Raw genomic sequence first — 23337 nt, forward strand, 5'->3', positions numbered from 1 at the left:
TTAGCCATGTTTCAGCAGGTGTCAGAAACCTCTTTCCCCTTTAAGGCTGCATAATATTCCACCAGGTAGCCCAGACCTTGCTTTTCCGTCCATCTCTCCATGAACACATGGATTGAATCTACCTTTTGGTGACTGTCAGTAAGACTGTTATGAACATGGGGTACAATTACTCCTTCAAGACTGTGCTGTCAAATGTGTTGGGAAGAGATCTAAAAGTGAGCTTGCTGGATCAAATATTTGATAATTCTCCTTTTTAATATTTGAGGAACTGCCATAACTTCTTTCCATAACTACTGTTCCATTTGCCCTTCCCACCAGCAGTGAGGCCCAAGGTTCCCAGTTTCTCTACATGCTCACTAACACTCATTATTATTTTTATGGGCATGAGGCTGTATCACATTGTGACATTGATTTGCATTTCTCTAATGATAAATACCTCTTGGCCATTGGCATATATATTTGGACAAATGTGTATTCAAGTCCTTTGCCTATTTTGAAAGTGTTTTTGTTGTTATTGTTGTTATTGTTATTATCATTGTTGACTTATTTGGGCTTCTTGAGATAATAAGATGCTGAAAATAATAAATGGACCTGAAACCTCAGTACACAGTAACTCCAAGCCAATTTTACATACAGGGGACTTCAAAAAATTCATGGAAAATACCTATTATAAAAATGCCTGGTACAGGCCAGGCTCAGGATGGCGGATGTAGTACTGGCTGGGCAGAACAGCCTCTGTGTGTGTGTGTGTCTATGGGTGTGTGTGTGTATATGCGTGCGTGTGTGTGTGTTTGTTGGGAAGTCGGGGAGGCGGAAGCACAGGCTATGGCCACAAGCCCCTGCCTGATCTTTGTGCTTTTGGTTATTGACTCCAGGTAGGGTTCTGGCCCTCAGTGGCTGTAATCATCATGCCATTCGGAAAGCTGAGAGAGGCTAACCCCAGCCCAGCTGTACTGCATGTGCCCATCTGTACCTCATCATTAACTACAGACCATTAAACCACCCAAAAGGAACACAGCTTCCTGAGCTGACATCTCTAAAGAGCTGCTGCCTGGACTTTTACATGACGGTTCCAAAGAGTGTCCCCTCCGAAGGCCACCTTTGGCTCATCGAAATTCTCAAATCAGCCACACAGGAACTCTTAACAGGCATATTTTTAGGGAGTATGTCTACCAAGTAGGAAGAGATCACATTTAGAACAGCAGCAAATAATGCTCACCCATAAAGAAGACACCAAATAGTGGAGCTTAAAAATCCCAGCATAATGAGATGTAGTGAGAAAAGGCCATTAGCCTCATTTTTACACCCGCGGGATAACAAGGTGGACAGTCATTACCAAGATACCCAGGAACTGGGAGAGGAAGCCGAATTGGGTCTGAGTGGGAAAGATGCACATTTCCCCTACCAAATTAAAAAAAAAAAGTTTTGTATTTATTGGAACATTAAGCCTTTGACTATAAAGTAAATTAAAAAGATGTTATTGTAAACAATTTATAAAATGGGGGCTGGCATTGTGGAGCAGGAGATTAAGCCACCGCCTGTGATCCCAGCATCCCATATGGGTACCTGTTAGAGTCCCTGCTCCTCCACTTCTGACCTAGCTCTCTGCTAACGGCCTGGGAAAGCAGCAGAAATGGACCAATGGACCCAAGTGGCAGACCTGGGAGAAGCTCCTGGCTCCTGGCTTTGACCTGGACCAGCCCTAGCAGTTGAGGCCACCTGGGGAGTGAATCAGTGGATGGAAGCTCTTGTTCTCTCTGTCTCTCCCTTCCTCTGTAATTCTGCCTTTCAAATAAATAAATAAATGAATCTTTAAAAAGAAATTTGAAAAGAAAGGAAGGAAGGGAGGTACGGTTGTATTCTTATATCTATGAATTACATTAACCCTGTTCTCTTTGTATTGATTTTAAAAATGTAAATAAAACAAAGTGTTCTCTTTTTCATGTCTGGCAGTGCCCAGGATGACCCTGAAGAGAAGGCGCCCCTCAAAGCTCAAAGCCAAGAAGGCACAGAACAGGGCAGCCAGCTGCCCTCACTGAGCCAGCACGAGCTATGCAAATTCTGCCCCTTGGTAATTAAGCTTAGAGCGGCAACCTGCGAAATGGCAAACTGGGGCTAAGAAAGAGATCTGGTAGACCTGGTCAAAGAGAGGACACATTCTTGTCCAGATTTAATGAGAACGAATAGGGATTCTTAAATGAGGAACAAGTACCCAGGGTACCTGATCACTCTACCCAATGCCTCCTAGTTAAAGCAAAACACAAGTCCAGATAGAACAAAGGGCAACAAAGGTGAGATGAGGCATGCAGAAGAAAATTAGGGAGCGAACACTGAAGCTGCTTATACATTCAGGAGAGGGAGCAGGGGAATAGCAAAAATGATAACCACAAGTCACGGGGGAGCCACGGAGAGGAAGGACATTGAGAGACATTCCCTAAGGAGGAAGAAACAGGAGGCCACCTTAAATGGGCTCACTCTCTCTGTGCTGGGGAGACACTGTGGAGGATCATTTTACCACTTGGCACCAGAGTAAGAGAACCACTTGTTGATGAACAAGAGACGAGGAATACCCCGGAAGCTTGGAAGCCTGGCAGGCAGGTGTCTCAGAACTCAGAGCAGGTTTGGCTGCGAGCAGAGGGCATTAGCAATGTGTGGCAAGCATGGGCTCCCTATCTCAAGGGCCGTGCCAAGGCCGGGACAGGGACAGACTACTCTGGGTGGCTCAGAAGGCAAGTCATGAACAAAAATTGGAAGCCACAAGGATTCCTATGTGTCCCCAACGTAATCAAGACTCTTGGCAATCTGTTGTTTGTCCATAGAATGGATGAGGAATGAGCGGATGGGCACACCTCTCTCCCTGTCTCTGATTTGGGAAAAGTAACAAGGGACCCTTGACAGAATCTAGTGCTTATTTAAGACCAAATAGTATTTCCATTGAGAATAACAGGAGGTTTTGTAGAGAATGGATTTAAAAGCTAAGTTTGCATTCCTAAAGAATCTGAAACCCACATACAAAGGATCTTCAAAAAGTCCCTGGGGAGAGGTGTTTGGCACAGTGGTTAAGTTGTGGCTTGGGACACCTGCGTCCCATTTTACTGTGCCTGGGTTCAAGCTCCGTTTCTGCTTCTGATCCAGCTACTGCTAAAGCACAGTGATGATGACTCAAGTATTTGGGTGCCTGACACTCATGTGGGAGACTCACAAGGAGCTCCTGGCTCCTAGATTCATCCTGGCCCAGCCTTGGCTGTTGTGGGCATTCGGAAACTGAACCAGTGGATGGAAGACCGATGTGTGTGTGTGTGTGTGTGTGTGTGTGTGTGTGTGTGTTTCAAATAAACAATTTAAAAAGCTTTTGAAGTTTATGGAAATCCTATAATGAACAAAGTGTTAGGTAGGAAGTTAGCGATTAGCCTATGTGCGTGCAAGGCCCTGAGGAAAACAAGTTGCTTTGGTCCCTGCCATTCCCACATGGGTTTGCCTCCTCCGAACCCCCCTATTTGCAGGAAATAGCAGCTCCAGCGGCCATGGAAAGGGTGACACCCCTCTTCCTGCTCCTGGTCACCCACAGGCCTGGAAGAACATGCTGTTTTCTACAATGTCCGATTCGCGTCCTTGCTCTGTGAGACCGCCTCATTGTGACCGCTGGTTTGTGCGGCTCTGTGTGATTCCGAGGTGACTGGCCTCCCTCTGCACACCACCTCCATCCTAGCCAGCAGTTTAAAGTCACCCCACTGTGGCTAAGCACATGTGGAAAGACAGGAAAGATGGAGAGCAGGATTCCGTTTCCCAGGAAGAGAGATCCAAGGATGATATTTGATGACAAAGGTGAACCTCAGTACTGAGCACGTATCCAGTCCTTGGGAGCACTCAGCGGACAAGAATTATTTACATGACTGGAGGGTCCTGAGCAGAATGAATGAAAATGTGCAAAGGGAAGAAGCACCCTGAAGGCTGTGTGTGACACCCGCTTAGAAGATAGATTGAGGTGAGTTTCTTTCTTGTTCTGAGTCATTGTTTGCTGAATTGCAATGATAAACCCCTCTTTTGGCAGAATTGGTGGGAGAAGTGTAGACATCGTGTGTGAAGTGCCTACAGACCACCTGGCACTCACAGGTGCCCACACAGGTGTACCCCTTCTGATTCTCCCCTCCTCCTGCCTAATGTGATACCATCCGCAGGGCGTGTCTCCGTCTCTAGTCAGTTCCAAAGCTGGTAGACTTTATCTACCAACCTGATGAAAATAAGTCTGTCCTGGAGAGGGTGTTATGACACAGCAGGCTAAGCCGATGCTTGGGACATCTGCATCACATATTGGAGTGTGTGGGGTCAAGTCCAGCTCCTTCATTTCCAATTTAGATCCCTGCTAATGCGCCTGGGAGGCAGCAGACAATGACCCAAGTAATCCCCGCCACCCCTTGGGAGACCTGCACGTAGCTCCTGGCTCTAGGCTTCAGCATGGCTCAGCCTCAACTGTAGCAGGCATCTTGGGGAGTGAGCCAATAGATGGATGATCTATCACTCTCTCTCTCTCTCTCATTCTGCCTTTGAAATAATTAAATAAGGAAATCTTATTTAAAAAAAGAAAAGTCTATCCAGTCTCTTCATGACTGGCATCCTGCAGGGTAAATTTCTGTGAATGGGAGCCACTTTTTCCCAAGCTGCCCACGCCACTGTGTTTTGTTCTTAAAGCAGATTTGATTTTGGAATTGAAACACTTTCAAATAATGATCTGTTAAAAGCACCTTTCTAAAGCAACTATGACACACAGGGCTAGACCAGGCAGGGCCTTGGAGGACACAGGGTGTGTGGACAGAAGCTGGGCTTGGTGGGAGGCGGGAGTGAGTGAGCTAGGGTGATCTGCCTCAAACATCCCTCTGTCTCATCACGAGGGGTACTTTTCCTAGATGAGATTATGCAGTTCCCAGAAGCTATTTCTGGAAGAGCTTGTCTTGCTGGAGGCAAGAGGAGAATTTGGAATTAAGCTCAGGGTTTAGGCGTTCAAAGGATTCAGAGCCCAAAGGATTCAGATATGTGAATGACTGAGCTGGGGTCATGGCTTCCATGTAAGCTTACTTTCAAGAAAGGACCTAAAACTCTAAGCCTTTCTTTTCTTTTTTTTTCTTTTTTTTTTTTTAGTATCTATTTATTATTTGAAAGGCAGAGAGAGAGAGAGAGAGAGAGATCTTCCATCCACTGGTTCACTCCTCAAATGGCTGCAATGGCTGGGTCTGGGCCAGGCCAAAGATGGGAGCCAGGAACTCCATCTGGGTCAATCACATGGTGGCAGGTGTCCAAATACTTGAGCCATCACCTGCTGCCTTCCAAGGCACAATAGCAGGGAGCTGGATTGGAAGTGGAGCAGACAGGACTAGAACTGGTGATCCTACATGGGATGCCAGCCATGACATTGGCTCCTTTGCCAAGTCATTCTACCACGGAAGAACTGGGGAAGGTGGTGAGATTTGAGCACAGGATGAGTGCTGAACCCAGTGATCTTAAAGCTCTCTTCCAATTCTGAGATCCTGCGATTCCATATTGGGGGGGGGTACTCTTCAGATTCTTTACGTGGGTTAAATGCCATCTAATTTCAACCCTGGGACTTATGTACCTCTAATGCTATTCACTGCACTCCTGGTTCAATTAATTTAGTCCTATTCGATTTTACAAGAGAGACCAATTGACTTGACCAAACATAAAAAAAATTAATGGCTGACTCTTCTTGTAGCTAGGGATAATTCTAGTCTGGCTTGGTGGCCAGAAAAGCAGGAAACGGTTCGGGTGAAAGAGAGCAAAGATTCATACAGAAAGCGAAAGCTGGCTCCTCTCTCCCTTCCTAAGCGTGTGGTGGGCTGTGGAAGATGACAGAGAGGGTCTAAGTCACTTCCATCACTGTGGCTCTCCACATGTCAAGTTCCAAACCCAGCTGTCAGCACACAAGAAAGGACAGGAAATCGACCTGGTTCAGTCCAACAAGAAGTTACATTCGCACTAGAGTAACCAACCCGGGGAAAATGGGATTTGTGAAAAATGCTGCCTGGGGCTGGTGTTGTGGCGTAGTAGGTTAAGCTTCTGCCTATGGTGCCGGCAATCCCATATGGAATCAGTTTGTGTCCCAGCTGCTCCTCTTCCCATCAAGCTCTTTGCTATGGCCTGGGAAAGCAGTGGAGGATGGCCCCAGTGCTTGGACCCCTGCACCCAAGTGGGAGACCTGGAGGAAGCTCCTGGCTCCTAGCTTTAGATCAGCATAGCTCTGGCCACTGGGGAGTGAACCAGTGTATGGGAGACCTTTCTCTCTGTATTTCTCACTCTCTGTCTATAATTATACCTTTTAAAGTAAATCTTTAAAATAAAAAAGAAAAATGCAGCCAGTGAATGTAGAATAGACCGGCTGAGAGCCGTCATCTGGTCCTGTAACTGAAGGAGCAGAGCTGGGCTTGGAGGGGAAACTGAGGCCGTAGACCTGGCTCTGCCATTGAGTGGCTGTGAAATCTCGAGTGAAACATTCCCTACTTCTGGGCTTGGGTTTCGTCATCTATGGTGCTGGTGTTTAAAGTTATCTGACAGGTGGGTGGCACCTCCTAGGTCCCAGGCACTGAGGTGAACACCCTACAAGGCTCTCAAAGTCACAGGCTTTGGAAATCTCTCAAAGACACAGCACCGGAAGCAGCTTCTGCCCCTGCCCCTGCCCCTGCTGCCACTGGCTTCCCCTCTCCTCATGGATCCAGGCAGAAGCTCTTCCTCCAGTCCCTTTCCTGTAGGTCAAGGAACTACAAAGGAAACAGTGCAAGGACTGAAATGGTTAACCTGGAGAAATGATTGGCTGTTTCTTCAGCTTGTGGAGGTGTGTTTGTGGTGCTGGTGGAGGTGAGTGACTGTGAAATCTAACCAGGCCAGGGGAATATACAGACCCACTTGACACCAGAAGGACCCACACTCAACAGTGAGTTGAATACAACAGCCTTCGTCTAGATGGAGTGCAGAAGAAACTGAAGACAGGGGTCCCGTTACCTCTGAACGTGGACCTTCATGGGCAAGACCCACGTTCAAGAACTCACTTGTCCTGAATGGTTTGGGCTAAGTGTTCCAGGAGCCATCTGAGCTGTAAGTGAATCTAAAGGTCTCCAGCCCAGTCTTGTGAGAGAACAGGGAGGGGCTTTTCATGGGAGGAAGGAGTAAAAATTTTGCATCACCTTCACATGAAGAAAAAAGCTCATGATGGAAATTTAATTACAGAAAGTATAAAATATTATGGCAGTTGATGTGTGTTGCATACAAGACTTTGTTGCAGAATTTTAAATTTGGCTTTTACAGTGCTGTTGGCCCCAATTCATTGGTTGGACTGGGAACCAGGAAACCAGGTTTGGTCCTGGATCTATCTCCCTAGCTAACTTCAGCCTCTTCATTTTCAAAATCTTGATAAGAGGGGCTAGTGTTTAGCATAGTGGTTAAGCTGCTATTTGGGACGGGTGCCTCCTCCTCTATCAGAAAGCCTGCTTTGAGACCTGGTTCCTCCACTTCTGATCCAGCTTCCTGCTAATGTGTATCTTGGCTCAAGTAGTTGGGCACCTGCCCCAATGTGGGCAACTTAGATGGAGTTCCAGGCTCCTGGCTTTGACCTGGCCCAGCCCTGGCTGTTGCAGGCATTTGGGGAGTGATCCAGTAGATGAAAGAGTTAACTGTCTGTCTGTCTCTCTATCTCTGTCTCTGTCCTCTGCCTTTCAAATAAATAAATAAAAATTAAAAGAAATAAAAATGTTGATAATAACATCTGCTCTACTTGCCCCACAAAGTCGCTGTGAGAAGCAAATAAACATATACGAGCATACTTTCACAAAGTTTGTGGAAAATTGTATTAAACAATGTTAAATGTTTAAAACATGCTTGAAATCCATGCATTTTAAGGGTCTTCAAAAATTTCACTGAAAATGTATATTATGAAAAAACTATGCAAGGATTTCAAAAATTCTCTGCACTTGACTAAGCTGATCTTTTAATTACATTTTTCCATGAATTTTTTGAAATGATCTCACACAGTAGAAAAACAGTTCATCTGCCAAAAATGATAAGCCTATTTAGTTAGAAGCCATTGGTATTTTAGGAAAGGTTCATAATTCAAGCAATCATTCACAATTATATGCATGGATAGAGACATGGGAATGAGGTCATTACATAGACAAATTGCTTTCTTTCTCTTAGAAATGAAGACACAGACATCAAGTGTATAGTATCAGGGGCAAGGAATGAAAATTTTTGGACCACATGGCCCGAGCTTTCTGGGCCAGGCTGAGCCGATTTATGTAGAAACCAAGGCTGCGAAACAGATGCAGAAACCAGAGATGCCTGGCAGGGGACACAGGGCAGTCGCCTCTGCTGGGCCAACCTCAGTGTATGGAGTCAGCTCAGGAACCAACAGCGAAAGACGCCCAACAGAAGATCATCTGAACTCTCTGAGGTTGCAAATACAGTGACATTTGACCATTTAGGGGCCTAGATCCACTTTGGGGAGACAGTAATTGAGAAGAAAAATCACACCACGTGTTTCTACCCCTGGGGAAGCTGAGAAGTGAAAGTTATCTCCTGATGGAACACTGGGTGTGATCATCTGGATAGAGCCCTCTATGTGGAGACATCCAGCTCCTTATCTCTAAACCACGCATAGATTACTCTACATGGCAGAAGGGGGTTTGCAGATGAGATTAAATTTAGAGGGGAGGTGACCCTGGATTACTTTGGAGTGGATCCAATGGGATCACAGGTTCTTGTAATGAGGAGGAAGGAGAGGCAGAGCCAAGAAGGAGATATGGTGACAGAAGCAAGGGGCAGGGGGAGAAAGAGGGACAGGGACAGACTGAGTTTGATGATGAGGTGTTGCTGGTTTTGAAGATGAAGAAAGGAGATCATGGATGAAGAAACCTAGTTAGCCTCTCAAAGCTGGGGAAGACAAGGAAATGGGTTCTTCCCAGCAGCCTCTGGGATGAACAGAGCCCTGTTTCCCATTTTTGATGTCTGACTTCGATAACTTTAAGTTATTGAGCTCATGTTGTTTACAGACTGTGGTCATCCCTGAAAACTTGACCTCTGTCAATTGAGGAAAGAGATTTAAAAGAATAACACAACCTCAAAGCAGGACTGACAAGATGCTCAAGGTAATCTGTTGGCAGATAATCACCAGCGTCCTTGAATTCCATGGCTAAAGTCGCTGATCCTGAACTGCAGCCCTGGCTTCCAGTCTCTGCTTGCCCTGTGGTTCTCTGTTGGGAAGGCACCTGCACCCCCACCCCCCCCCCACCCCCCCGCCATGTAACACGGCAAAAGTGAAGTTCTATGGGCAAACCCACCATGGCTCCCTGCTTCTCTCCACTCATGTCTCCTTCCAGGTCCACTAGATCTCTATCTTCCCTGTCTCCCATATCCACAGTCACCAGCAAATATCTTGCTCTTCTCTGAGACGTTTCCCAGACTCTAAGCTACTCTGAGCCCGAGGTCACGAAGGAGCAGCCTATGAATCCCAGGGTGGCGGATTGGGGATCGGAACCGGGAGGTGGCCCACACAGCTGCAGCGTGGCTGGGTGCTTGTGTGCTGTTCCCCCTGGTGCATCAGGGAGAGCTGGTGGCCCGGCAGGCTAATACCAGTCAGCTTAACTCACGTGAACAGGATGGGCCATGTTTTTCCATGCCTGTGTGGCAGTAGGAGGAACATGAGGAAGGCCATGGGAGTTAGCAAGAAGTTCTAGGCTGCAGTATTGAATAAGGAAGACTGGAGCTATCAGCCTGTGCCCGGCCAGCAAGCAGGGGGTAGGCAGGAGCCTGGGCTTGGCCGAGACAGGTCTGGTGCACCAGGGATCAGATAGAAAACACCGCTCTGCTATTTCTTTATGGTAATAAAACCTCTGGTTGAATCAGCCAAAAGTGAATGTCAAATGGTTCAAGGCCCTGGAGCGTAGACTGTCTATCTGATCAGCTGATTGTGGTTTTAAACAGAAAGTCTGCATCGACAAGACACTCTGGAGTTCTGATGACAAAGGCACACATGGACGGTTCAAGGGAATCCACAGTCACCCTACCTTCTTGCTTCCCCCTTGCCCCCAACACACAGCATTATACAGAAGCACAGGGTTACAGGAGTTAGAGGTAAAGCATTCTGCTTTCTATTCGCGGGTTTTCCTGAATTTCAGAGACAAGGAGGACACCCCAATATCCCACTCAGCTGTCTTCACTCCTCATTGTATCTCAACAAGCATCTTTGGGAAAGAGAACCCCTGGAGATACAACATTCCCAGCCATCATTCCTTCAATGCAGGTTTTGCGGAATACAACCCTGAACAGAAGCACCTACATGCTCCGACGTGAAGGCGATGAGCCTGGGGACGGCAGCCATTCCTTTCTCCTTGACTTCCGGGAACATCTTAAAGCGCGCGATCAGCATGGCGTACATGTTCGATATGGCGCCACCTACAGGGCACAGCGACACACCCGGTTACCGCTTCAGGTGACTGCCCACACCGTTGCCCAGGAAGGCAGCATTCCTCATCCCCACTCACCCAGAGTCCTGTGTGGACACGGGGGCTGTGCTTTGAGCTGAACCCTCAGACTGGGAGAAGGCACTTTGGGCCTCACCACAGGACCCAGGCCACCCTCCCATAGCCCGCCTGTGTCGCCAAGGGGAACCATGCTTGATTCTGGCCTTGCTGAGTGCAAGCATTCTGCAAGAGGCCTGTCGAATCCTACTTTCACCCTGCCGGAGAGCAGTAACTTCTCTTCATTTCAGCTCAAGCAGTGCCTTGGGCTCAGACTGACACACACGTGCTGCTCTGAGCTATCATTCTTGAGGGGTCAGCGCAGCGGCACAGTAGGTTAATCTTCTGCCTGCAGCACCGGCATCCCATATGGGCACCGGTTCGAGTCCTGGCTGCTCCACTTCTGATCCAGCTCTCTGCTGTGGCCTGGGAAAGCAGTAGAAGATGGCCCAAGTGCTTGGGCCCCTGCACCTGCATGGGAGACCAGGAAGAAACTCCTGGCTCCTGGCTTCGGATTGGCTCAGCTCCAGCCTTTGCAGCCATCTGGGGAGTGAACCAGCAGATAGAGGACCTCTCTTTCTATCTCTCCCTCTCACTGTCTGTAACTCTACCTCTCAAATAAATAAAATATTTTTAAAAATTATTCTTAGAGAACACAAGATAGATATCCATCTATTTATTCACTGCCTTGCCCCCAGTTCTTCCATCACAAAAACATTGTGGATATAATTGAGTTAGCAAGATCTTATTGCATAATTGTAGGAATAGTCACAGCTAAGAAAGTTTCCAGTCTGTATTGAATTCCGTCTCCTGTGTGTCATCCCTAAGATTGTCAGGGGTTTCATGTGATAAGATTAGGGTCTCACTTGACAAGCAAGGAAAGTCAGCTTTCCCCCTGGGGTTGTTGGCAAATTTAGGATTTTTGCTATCCAGGATAAAGACAGACTGTAGGCAGTGCAAATGGGCATGCTGGCTCAGAGGGGTGAAACTACACAGCAGGGTGAGGGACTACTCTCCTCTCCCATCAAGGGGAGACACCCCCAGCCCTGCCACAATGTGGGTGCTTCAAGTTGCCTTCTCTGCTGGTGGCTGAGGGGCAGGAGGGCAGGGCCCTTTGCCTCACCTGCCCTGGGCTCTGGCCCAGGCAGGCTGGCTGGGATGGAGCACTCAGCACCCAGACTCTGGCTCCTTCCTCAGTCAAAATGAGGGCAGTTCCTACCTTTCCAGACCCCAGAGACACAGGACAAGTAGAATCCAGGTCAGGCATGCTCCGAGCAGACACCCTGACTCGAAGGCTGACTGAAGAGGGTGTCAGCTTTTAAAGGAACCCTCACTGTAGTTTCTGGGTTCTTGGGCTCGGTACTGATTGACATTTGGGTCACATGATTCTGGTGGTGAGGGCTGTCCTGAGTACTGCAGGGTGTGTGGCAGTATTGGTATTGGCAGTATGGTCTGTGCCCATCAGACGCCAGTAGCACCCTCCCTTCCCCAGTTACAATAACCAAAACCATCCGCAGACATTGTTAGACGTTCCTAGGGGGAGGCAGTGACAAAATAGCCCCGCCCCTAGTGGAGCACTGTAGCTCTGGTTCTTCTCAAAGATACTGGGGAAGGGAGAAGAGGTGATGAGAAAGGAGTAGATATTGAGGGTACTTAAACCATTGCATGGAAAAAAATGGCAACTAAAAGTTAAGCTTATTCCGGTGCAGGATTTTTTTCTTGAAAGCCATGCACAGTCTTTTCATTACATGAACTGTTTAAAAACCTCTCTTATGTACAGAGTTTGGAACTTTTGTTTGCACCAAAACATATCTTTTCTTGCAATTTTCAATTATCAAGACAAATGTATCTTTTTCATGCAGTTTTCCTTGAACTTACTGAAGTCGCCTCCTGCGTACAAAGAAAGCTCTTTCTGGGGCAGTGATGCACCCAGCCTCCAGCCCTGCCCTCCCACTCCTCATTTGCCAACTCACTGAGCCTCCTGCTAAAAGCTATGCAAGCTGGGGAGCTCCCGTGCCTCTGAGGAAGGAGTCTCTGAGTGTCCGAGATGGAGGAGTAAGGCAAACCGAGCAGAGCTGTGTGTTCCAGCCACAGATATCCTCTTCACTTTCAGCTCCAGGGGTGGGCCTTTTAGATAGATCTCAGGCACACAGGGTGTGTGGTTTTCCCCATTCCTTTCCCTGACACTGTAAGAACCCAGGCCCAGGAGCAAGGCTAAATGCTACCTGGTAACGCATCCATTAGCAGGTTAGGAGGCTCTGAGCCGTCTCTCTTCCATGATGCCTTGCAAGAAGCAGAGCAAAAACGAGTTTCTGCTGCCCCCAACAACTGGCAGCGCCTAGCCTACACTCCAGTGCGACATCTATGGCTTCCATCTTGGGGTGAGGACACGGAGGCTTTTAGGCCCCAAGGAAGGAACACCAAGTTCAAAGTTAAGTCTTCTCCGCTTGGTAACTCCCCGTCAGACATGAAGGTGTAGGGAGCAAGCCCTAAATCCATACTTAGCCAAGCCCAACTGCCACAGCGGATTCTTTCTCCAGGGTGTATGTTTTCTAGATTGTGTAGGTTCCCAGCCCCACCATGTTCATGAGGCCTGGCTCATAGTCAAGTCACTCAAATGTTCAGGGCCAACAGGTACAGCTATTCTCTCCCTACTCCTGGGTACCATTAAATTGGATCCCAGGTACCCTTAAATTGGATCCTGGATACCAGGATCATTGTACCATTGGATCCTGGGTACCATTAAATTGAATCCCAGGTTGCTCTCTGTTCATGTCAGGGACAGCTCAAGTCTACATCTAACCCCAAAGAGAGGCAGAATAAAGGCAGAAGTGATGCTGCCCCCGGCCCTACCTAAGTCCCTCAGGAAAATCACCGTCAAAGCCTCAGGTTCAGGCCAGAATGATAAAGCGCTCTCAACAGGGACCAGGTTTCCAAAATCAAACCAAGTACCAAGCTCCCAAAGCAAACAGAGGCTAGCTTAAAGCCATCACAGCTGGTGTTTGATTTTTTTTTTTTTTTTAGAAAAAAGCTGATTTTTCCCTTTCATTTCACTAACGCTTTTTTTCCCCTTTGGCACCTAAAAAGCTATGCTTCATAATCAAAAACATAACATAAAATAGCAGGTCTGGGTTTGTAGGAAAACATGTTTCACTGATGCCCTGGCTTGGGGGCCACTGTTGCTTGTTCTCCATGGCTTCTTGCCACGTTTTCCTATCTGTCTCCCTTCCCTGATTCTCCATTTGTCTTTGCAGAACTGCTGAAGGGAGATCAAGCCCAGGCCTTTTCAGGGCCTGTCACAGCAGCAGATGTGCTGTTGGCCTCTCTGGTGGGGCTGTCTCTGTATCCTAAGGATCCCCTGCCCTGGCTACCACCCACAAGGTCAGGTCTGCACACCAAGTCTGTTTTCCACGGGTCAGTGACTCTCCCCACTGCTTTCCCGACTCCTATTTCTTCTCTGCATCGAGCCAAGGTCACACACAGACTCATGAACCAAGGGCACGGCTTTTTGATTCAGGTTGATTCTCTGGGCTGGAAAGAGGTGTCAGTGGTGGGGCTCAGAGTGCCGTGGCTGGCAGTAAAAGACAGAATGGGTAAGACTGAAAGACATGATGATTTCCTGACCAAATAACCAGCCTCTTTTTTTAAACTCTAAGACATGATCTCCGGAGGGCACTCTCTTGCCTCCTTGAAATCAGTCTAAGTCAGCTCCCCGCCTTGTTATTTCACAGACTAGGATGGTACCTACACTCTACAGATCAGGCTGGTTATGCATCCTTGAACAGTTAATGTTTTATGAAATGAAACTCTCCTTTTCCTTTCCCTAGTTCTGGGAAGAGCATCAGAGAGTAAATTTCCTTCTTAGGGATCTTTATGGCTCCGTTCCACATTATCCACACATCCTGCAGAAACGCTGTGTCAATCCCACCTCTGATTGTGCTCTTTCTGAACAGAAATAGCTAGTGTTCAAGCACGGGGTCGTTAGCTTGGAGGCCTGCTCCACGGTCCTGTGCACTCATCAGACTCATTCTTTTGATCAACACACAGCCTATTGAACTTAATCTGAAACACAGATGAGATATTTAACCATTCTTGGGTTCACAAGGCATGTCACAAGGAAGAAACACAAAGGTTAAAATAGCATATACCAGGAGAAAATATCCCATCGCCAGAGCCCCCTGGCCAGCCAATGATTTCTCTCATTTTCTTTAGCGTGACATATTCCAAAAGCACAAATACAGGAGCGATTTCATAGGTGAACCTGCAATACAGAAATGGCTTTCTTTTATGCGTGTAACTCGAAGAAATATCTCATCCTCACTACAATAGTCACGGGACTATTTCCTTTCTCAAATTTTAAGTTTTCAAATGTGATGATGACAGTGATCATAACATTAAGCTGAGAGAAACTTATTTGCAAAAGATCTTTAAGAAGCTTTGCTTGTTTTTCTATATCTCTAAAGTCAAGAGCTTCAGCTATTGGCATAACCCACCAGGGAGGTTTATCCTATTGAATAAATAAGAAGACAGAGTAACGCTATTTGAAAAAGAACATCCAGTCATAGTCCTCTTTCACATCATACATAATTATCACTTCAAAATGCTAAAGAAGTCCCCCTTTTTGAAAGATTTTTTTCTGTAGTTTGTGTGAAAGACATATCAGAATTATTTTCTATTAAGTGAGGTTGAACATCCATGCTTTGGAAATCGGTAACCCTATTTTAGGAGGGACTGAATAAAAATAGATTTTCATACAAGAAAATCTATGAAATCTCATTTATGATGATCTAGATCACACAGAAACACATTAGCCACTTACATGTTAGTGTTGGCTGTTGATGTCAGCCAGTCTGCTGCTAATCCAACCATATCCAAGCCAGTGGACAGTTGATTGAAATATCGGGGATGCCCTGAATAAAATGAAATACCAGAATCAGAATTGCATCTAATAAAATGCACCCAATAAATGCCTCTCAAGCATGATTTCTCTAACTGAAGAATCTGGGATGATCCTTCAGTAATAGGAAACCCATGTTCAGAAATATAATATGCACACACGTATGTGAGCTCAACACACACACACACACACACACACACTCACACAGAGCATCACAACCAGAGATTACTGTGAGCTTTGATTTCTCTTAAAACACACTTTAAAATTTTCCTTTAAACACATTCAAAAAAAATCCAATGTGGTTTTGTAATCTGGACACTAGTTTGTTCTTTTTTTGCAAACTCAAATGCTTTTGTTGACCCAAAGCAATGCAAAGACAGGTTGGTTTTGTTTACAGGCATGCTGCTAAGAATTCTTTTTTGTTGAGTTGCTCCAAGAATCAGTCATAACATGACATTCGCCAGGCATGCCAACATTCATAATAATATCAGTGACAAATGGCTGATGATTACAAAGACAGGGCAAAAATGAGAAAATAGGACACTGTGCTGAGTGGATCTGCCCTGGATTCAAAAGCTGATGAGCGCCTAAAGAAGGCACGGACAAAGCCAATTCTTGTGAATTCTTCTCTTCCTAAATATTGGATCATCAACAACAGCACAGCCTCATAGCTGACTTGTAATAAAGCTGCATACGGTCAACATCAGTATCTCGTCAACAAGACACATGAAGATGGATTCAACAGACGATCAGCCCATGAGTGAAGCGTCTCTGCTTTACCTCTGGATTTCTCTAAAACTCCCCTACCCACATACTCCTGAGGCTGATATTTAAAATGCAATTATAAATATCTGATTCGAATTCTCTGACTTGTCTCATAAAAGCCCATCGATCAGTCTGATTTGCTTAGCAGCAAAAATTCTGGAAAATTGACAATTATGGAAATAACATCTGACACCAGGTATCTGTCTGCTACGTACTGGACACCTGTCTGAAGCCTGGGGATGAGATAGACTCTTGTGGACAGCATTGGTAAAACAAGATAAAGGGAGGCACTGGGGAACGCAGAGGGGGCAGAAGTCAATACAGAGCTTATCTCGCAGCCTGGAGCATTCCCTTATCAGCCCTGGGCAGGTGGCTGGAGAGTCGGGGGCTGGGGAAAGAGAGGAGCTGGCAGAGTGCACATTTGAGAGAATCTGGGATGTGCACACCCCTGGGTCGCTCTCCAACATTGTTCTAGCTCCTGTATGGTCATACGTGGTGCCCCTCTCCCATTTTGCTTCTCTCCGAGGCGACCCCATCGGTTTACCCGTGCATGAGAGGTGAAAACAGCTGATGTCTGGAGTACCGCCCTCTCCTCTCTGCCTCATTGCCTCTCGGTCTCATTACAGCACACAGCTGAAACCGCCCGGCTCCCCCTCCCGCTGCCTTCCGTCTCTTTCCCTAAGCCATTCTTTTTCAAAGTGAGGAAATGAAGAAGAATTAGCACATCTATCCATTAATCTCCTCTCCCAGTTCAAACGCATTTCCTGCAGGAATCTGGTGTGGGTGATCACACAGGAGGTAACCCGGTGGAAACACTGGCATAAAAACCTCCCCCACCCACCCCCTTAAAACTGAGAGGGGCTCCAAGATGTGTGTTGTGCCCCCATGCAGCAGGAGGTCAAGTCATCCCACAGTTACCTCCTTTCGTAAACTGTGAAGACAACGTTGATGATTCCATGGCTGGTGTGTGTGTGTGTGTGTGTGAGAGAGAGAGAGAGAGAAAGAAACATGGCTTTGCATGATGCTACAATAAGATTTTGCTGTTCTTGCAGGCTCTCTGCTGTTTACCTATCCATGAAAGGTGAGAACAGCTGATGTCCGTACACACACACACACACACACACACACCTTGGTCTGCCCTGTCACCCGAGTCTCTCTGATTCCCACTCACTGATAATGATGTGAAAGTGTGGATGGAGAAAGCGTGGTGGCAGGGCAGAATAATAGACCCTCTTGATTTCTGGAAGAAACATTCCCCTAATTGCATTAGCTTGGACCCTACAGGCTGCCTCCCGGGCCTTCCCTGCGAATCCAGGCCAGCCTCTCTGAAAGTGTGAAAGACCTGCCTCCCAGCCTGTCTTCCTGCCAGCCCCACACGCATGCACTTGCCGCCACCGCCGCCACTAACTGCTCCCCAAGCCACCGCCGGAGAGCCTAGGACTCGCTGTGCCGGGAATCGGGGGCCTCTCTCGGGCTGCAGAGTCAGGACACAGCGAGGCTGCGACATGAGGTTAGGGCGCTCCAGGCTCAGGACCACTCCCCATACATTCCCCAAGTGAGCCTAGAAGGATGCACACACTCTGCGGCCGGCCGGCCACCCACTCTGGCCCTGGTGTTCACCACCAGCGGCGGAGGGGCCCCAAACTAGGTGCAGGGCGCACACAGACACAGGAACGGCCTCGTTTATGGTGCCTTCCATTTCCTTTGTCTGAGGATTCCTTCCTTCCCCACACACCAGCGCGGCCAACCAAATCCAGTGGTCTCCCCGAATGCTGACACACCAGCTCCAACATTCCAGCTCCTGCATTCCCGACAGGGGTCATCTTTAACGCTACAAGAAGACTTCACCCCAGGTATTTCCCTAATGTCCTTCACCTCTCTCTAAGGTTGGAGCCCAGCTGGAAACCGAGTTAAAGACGCTTAGGAAACAGCTGGTTTCATTAAAAATTTTTTTTCTCTCAGGTAGCATTTATGGACCTGTTGGAAGCAGGGTTAGTAACTAGTTTGATAGACCTTAAATAGTTCCAGGTGACAAGTAAGACAGCTATAGCATAAAAACCTATAAGCTTGCTACTCGATGAGAGAAGCGGACTGATTTTAATTTTTTCAAGCGCTATGTGGGGAGAGGACAGAAGTCTAGACATTAGAATCAAATAAAAATATCACATTAATATTGATGCACTGCTCAGAAATCCACCTGAACTGATCATATTTTTATATGAAATCTAAATAAAATGCGTTAGAACCACACTGGACTGACACCCGGCTGGGCAAGCATGGCCAAAGCTAAGAACTGAACTGGTCTCGGCTCTCGCTGACACTAAATGGAATGTTGATAGACAGAACTATTACTTTCATTGACTTGCAATTCCCATTATCTCCACTCCTTAAATTGCATTTCAAATACCACCAGCTTTTAAGGAAGAAGATGTAAAACATCTTTATAGACTGTTCAGTAGCAATATAAATAACAGGCAGCGGTTTGCCAGTAACATATTTAAATAATAGCTAAACAAAAATGGATTACAAGTATGGGGGGGTTGTTTTTAGTCTTAGTGTGTATAGCATGTGGGTTTGCCATGCACAGTAAATGAGGATGACATCTGATCAACCCCCAGAAAGCATGTTTCTCAGACTGAGTTTGATCGAAATTGACAAGCTGAATTCCTTTCCCTATGCATTTAGTTCTAAATCCACAGTCTTACAAAAGTGGCTACTAATAATTCAGGAAATTGATTCATCAAGGCTCGTTGCATGCATACCTTTCCTCTGCCAGTATAAACAATGTAGGGACAACAACAACAAAAAAAGAAAATAAAGAAGAGCTAAAACATCACACAGCAAATATTCCTAAAATGTTATTTGTCCATAACATGGTACTGAAAACTGATGAAGAAAACCTGTGCAATACAAAAGGATGGCATTTCTATGGTAATGCTCATGGAATATTTTACTGATTTTTATTTGCTAGCAAATCCTTTTAAGGCTACAAATCAATTTAAGTGCACGAAGTCTCCTCCTCCCCTAAAAGTTCATTCGTCCTTGTTTTTATCGCTTTCATGAAGTGCCATGTCCTCAAGGATCTGGATGGTGAGAGATGATACGGAAAAGGAAGGCCGAGCATGACCTGGGCACATGAACAGCTGGTTTTGTGTCGATAAAATAAAAGCTTGGAATGTACCCAAATACATTACACCTGGAGCTTTAAGAAGGGTAGAACACGAAGAACGCTGTGAGATACCAATAGGCAGACTATAAGATACGTGTTAGAAATTTTTCCTCTAAGGCTATGAGACTCTCCCTTTCCCCCTTTCCCCTTTTCTCTTTATCTTATAATACACAGAGGCCAGACAGGACTTAATCCTTCCATACCAGGGCTGCATTGCTCGTCCACATTGTGGTTTTGGTGTGGGTGTGGAGAAAAACCTGGAATTCAGATCTGAAGTCTTGGCCATTGAGACAAAGCCAAAGAATTCTCTCTCCAGCTGGATGGTGACACCGAGTGGTTATTCTAGTGTCTGGGTGGTTCTGTGCCTAGGGAAGGACCAGCACCCCACTAGCATTCAGGCTTTTGTTTGAATCATGCCTTTTGATCTTTCCTTTCCATATCCCCTTTCTGTCTCCATTTTGGGTCGCTTCTACTGGCCTCTGCTGCTACACCAGCGGTTGATGTCTGTGGCCAAATACATGCAACACAAAAGCTGATGATGTATACTTAGCGTTTGTGATTTTACCAGAAGCATCAACAGTTATCACGCTAGTAAAAGGTGCTTTTGACTGGAATCAGTCTCCTAAGGACAATTTCTGAAATGATGGACATAACATTGCACGTTTGAAAAGAACAGGAGTTCCACAAAACGGAAAGCATGTCATGGGAACAATACAAATCGTAAATGTAAAAAGAGCTTTATTATTGCAATGGGACAATACCTGTTTTAATTGCATATTTTAGAGTTGTTTGGCAATGCATCAAAATTTCCTCCAAATTTTGTGGGTGCTCTGCCAGTTCCCAATTATACTCTTGAAGAAGCTCATTGGGATAATGGAAATCGATCACTTTGGTGGATCGATCAAAACTTTTCACCACGTACTGAAGCAGAATGTCCACAACCTCTTGCAGAAAGGCGAGGGTGGGCCTCTCGCCCCCGAAGGCGGGCAGCAGGTCTGAGGGACGGAATAAAAAGGCCACATTTCAATTTACCCGTGAATACACGCAGGCAGTATCTTGATCGGGCAATTTCTCCTTGAACAGATTATACGATTTTTTTAAAGAGCATTTTCTGTAAAGGGATCACTTTTCACAGAGGAAAGCAATCAATGAGAGGAAATACGACTTCTCTTCCCTTCCTCATCAATTCTTGCAATTTCAATTCCTAGCTTATTGTTCGTTTTCCTTTAGACAAGAGAGCGCGGCTCCATTGGTCTGTTCCCAGGAGCGCATCCTAACTGTCACTTCTCAGTGAATCCTCTTAGATGCCTACGGACGCATTTTCACATCAGCAGTGTCTGGGGAGTGCCTTCGGGCGCACCTGGCTGCGCAGAACCCAGCACGTTAGGGTTTCGGGGCCATGGAAGACCCGCTCTTTCCGCGTCGATGTGTGTGTGTGCATGCACGCGCGCGCGTGTGCGTTTGGAGACCGGGCGTGCAAATGCACGGGGAGTTGTAGGGGTCAGCTTCGCACACGGCTGTCGCTTGAACAGAATCGAGTTTCTGTGACACCGCTCTGATCTCACCCCCTGAGTCCCGGTCTAGATACCCGGACCCCGAGTCTCACCTGGCGCGCGGTGGGTGGGGCCGGGCCCGTTTTACCTGTTGCGTGCAGAAAGGCGTAGTTGACGTCCGCTTTGGGGCAGCTGCAGGGCTTCTGGTCGCAGGCACAGGCGGCCTTCCGGGCGGGGGCCCGCGAGGGCTGGTTCCCGCCGCTGTCGGCTGGCTTCTCGGTGTCCCCGTAGAGCAGCGCTGCGCAAGGATGCGGAGAGCGCGGGTTGCGGTCAGCCGATGGGGATGCGGGGGTGAGAAGGTGGCTTTGACCCGGCGCGCGCGCGCTGCAAGCGCCTGACCTTGCCCGCCCCCAACGCGCCCTTCCCTGGACCCCGGGCACTCACCGCACAGCTTGTTTCCGATGCCGCCCGTGAACTTCTGGGCCACCTGGCACCAGGCTCTCGCTGCAAGGAGGGCAGAAAGAGAGCGCGGACGCAGGTGTGAGATTTCGTTCTGTGTGAACACCGCCAACCCGCGCGGGGTCAGGGCAGGGGCCGCCTTGTCTCCTGCAGGGGCCTCCCCGGACTCCGCGCGGCTGCAGGTGCGGAAGGCGTGCAGGAGCCTCGCAGCGCGGCTGGCCCTCCATTCAGTCCGTGCATCTGTTTCGCAAGGAGGAGCCCAAGCCACGGCCCTCCACCCTCACCCACCAAATGCCCATCGGCCAAGGAAGCTCTCCTCCCCGCCTAGGCACCCAGGATGTCCATGTCCTCGCATGCTGTTTCCAGACCTAAAAATCCTCTTCCTCTTTCGCATTTTCCCCACTTTCTCAGCCGCCACTCCGCCCCTCCCCAGCGTCCCAGGCCCCCGGGATTCGGTGTCCTGGAGGTGCCGTCGTCTTTGGGGATGAAGGAGCCTGAGGCTCCTGGACGTCTTTCCTGGGGCCGCCAAGGACTTAGCCCTGGAGCAGGGCTAAGGAAGTTTTCTGATGCAGGGAGTCTTCCCCTGCCTCCTCTCTCCTCCCTGGCATGCACACCCCAGGGCACCCGCAGATCTCGCCTCATGCCGTCTCCCGTTCTCGTACCTGTGCCAGGGTTCTCGGGGTCTCCGGAGCCATCTTCAGTCCCGAAGGACCAGAAGCCGGAGCCCGGAGATGCCATCAGCGCTGCGAGCCGGGAGCAGGTTGCTTCCGAGTGCGAGCTGCTGGGGAAGCTGCCACCAGCTCGGCCCGGTGCGCGCGCGCGCGCGTGCGTATGTGTGTTGTGTGTGTTGTGTGTGTGTGTGTGTGTGGCGGGAGGGGGCACCGCGCGCGGCGAGGGTGGGTGTCACACAGGGACAGCCAACGTGCGTGTCTGCCTGCGCGGGTGCGCGCGGCGGGTCGGGCTTAGGGATCTGGACACGCTTTGGAAGCCGTGCAGGTTCAATGGGGAAGGAGTCAGGGGGACCCGGACAGTGGAAAGTACAGGGCGCCGGGAGGGAGCTTAGTGGGGATGGCTGAGGGGGCGGCGGAGAGAGGACGTGGGCGAGGGCGAGGGTGCGAGGCTGACTGCGCGCGCCAGCTTGAGTCAGAGGCCCCAGTGGGAGGCGTGCAGGCGCGTGAGCCCCCGCCCGCCAGAGCGCGCTGTCCAGGGTGCTACCGAGGCCGGCCGCGCACGGACCTCCGCCAGGGGCACACAACAGGGAGGACGTGGAAGGTGGCTGCTACTGTTTCACTGGTGCCCCGAGGGGCGTATTGCGTGGCTCCTGCTGCGTGGAAGGAAGCGCGGTTCCCGCGCCGCCTTTCTCCAAGCGAGTACTGAGGTCGTGGCGACCGCAGAGCCAGAATCGGGCGCCGGTCACGACGAGCTTCCGGAAGGAGGAGGTAGAGGAACAGCGCCCACGCACGGGTGGGCGCGTTTCAGCTCCTTAGCAGAGCCCGAAGCCTGTCCTGGGGCGCGCCGCTCCTGCGCAGTCCCGCGCTGGGTGGCCGCGCCCTCTGTCCAGGTTCAAAATCCACGCTGGGGTCTGTCACCGACGACCTCCGGCTAGGAATAAAATCATAAAACGCACCGACGCTTCTTGGGAGGGAGCAGGGGAGAGTGGCCAACGCCGGCGGGGTTGATGGCAGACGGGGGGATGAGGTCACTGGGTGACCTTGGCTGGACAGGCGTGGATGCGCCTGCTGCTCGCAGCGTGGTGGGGAGAAGCGCGCGGGGTTCCAGCTATGCAGCCTGGGCTTTCCAGATCCGAGCAAAGACACCATCCACCGGGCCCTCGTTTTTTAGGGGATCCCAAACCAACGATCCCTGCGCCCCAAGAGACTCTTCACGGTGGGTGGGATCTGCTGTCTCCGAGGTTCTGGGGTGGGAAAGAGGTTCCTCATTTTCTAAGGAGGAGAAAGCATCTTTTCTCCGCGATGATTTCTTTTTTCTAAAAGCTGCCGACGCTGGGAATGCGCCCAGAGTGTCTGGGTTCCCCGA

General features: G+C 48.6%; 1 protein-coding gene across 1 annotated transcript in view; it reads right to left on the bottom strand.

The window, feature by feature from the left end:
• GAD2 (glutamate decarboxylase 2) overlaps positions 1 to 22886 on the bottom strand; it is an 87647-nt gene extending 64761 nt beyond the window's left edge. Inside the window, exons 1-7 of the mRNA XM_002717305.5 lie at positions 21963 to 22886; positions 21286 to 21345; positions 20990 to 21139; positions 20110 to 20343; positions 15337 to 15427; positions 14666 to 14778; positions 10337 to 10452 (exon numbers count right to left, since the gene is read on the bottom strand). Coding sequence (XP_002717351.1) covers positions 10337 to 10452; positions 14666 to 14778; positions 15337 to 15427; positions 20110 to 20343; positions 20990 to 21139; positions 21286 to 21345; positions 21963 to 22038 — 840 coding nt within the window. The 5' untranslated portion in view covers positions 22039 to 22886. The remainder of the gene's footprint in view (positions 1 to 10336; positions 10453 to 14665; positions 14779 to 15336; positions 15428 to 20109; positions 20344 to 20989; positions 21140 to 21285; positions 21346 to 21962) is intronic.
• Between the last annotated feature and the right edge of the window lie 451 nt (positions 22887 to 23337).

This window comes from Oryctolagus cuniculus, chromosome 13, assembly GCF_964237555.1.
Source record: "Oryctolagus cuniculus chromosome 13, mOryCun1.1, whole genome shotgun sequence".
Taxonomy (NCBI): Eukaryota; Metazoa; Chordata; class Mammalia; order Lagomorpha; family Leporidae; genus Oryctolagus; species Oryctolagus cuniculus.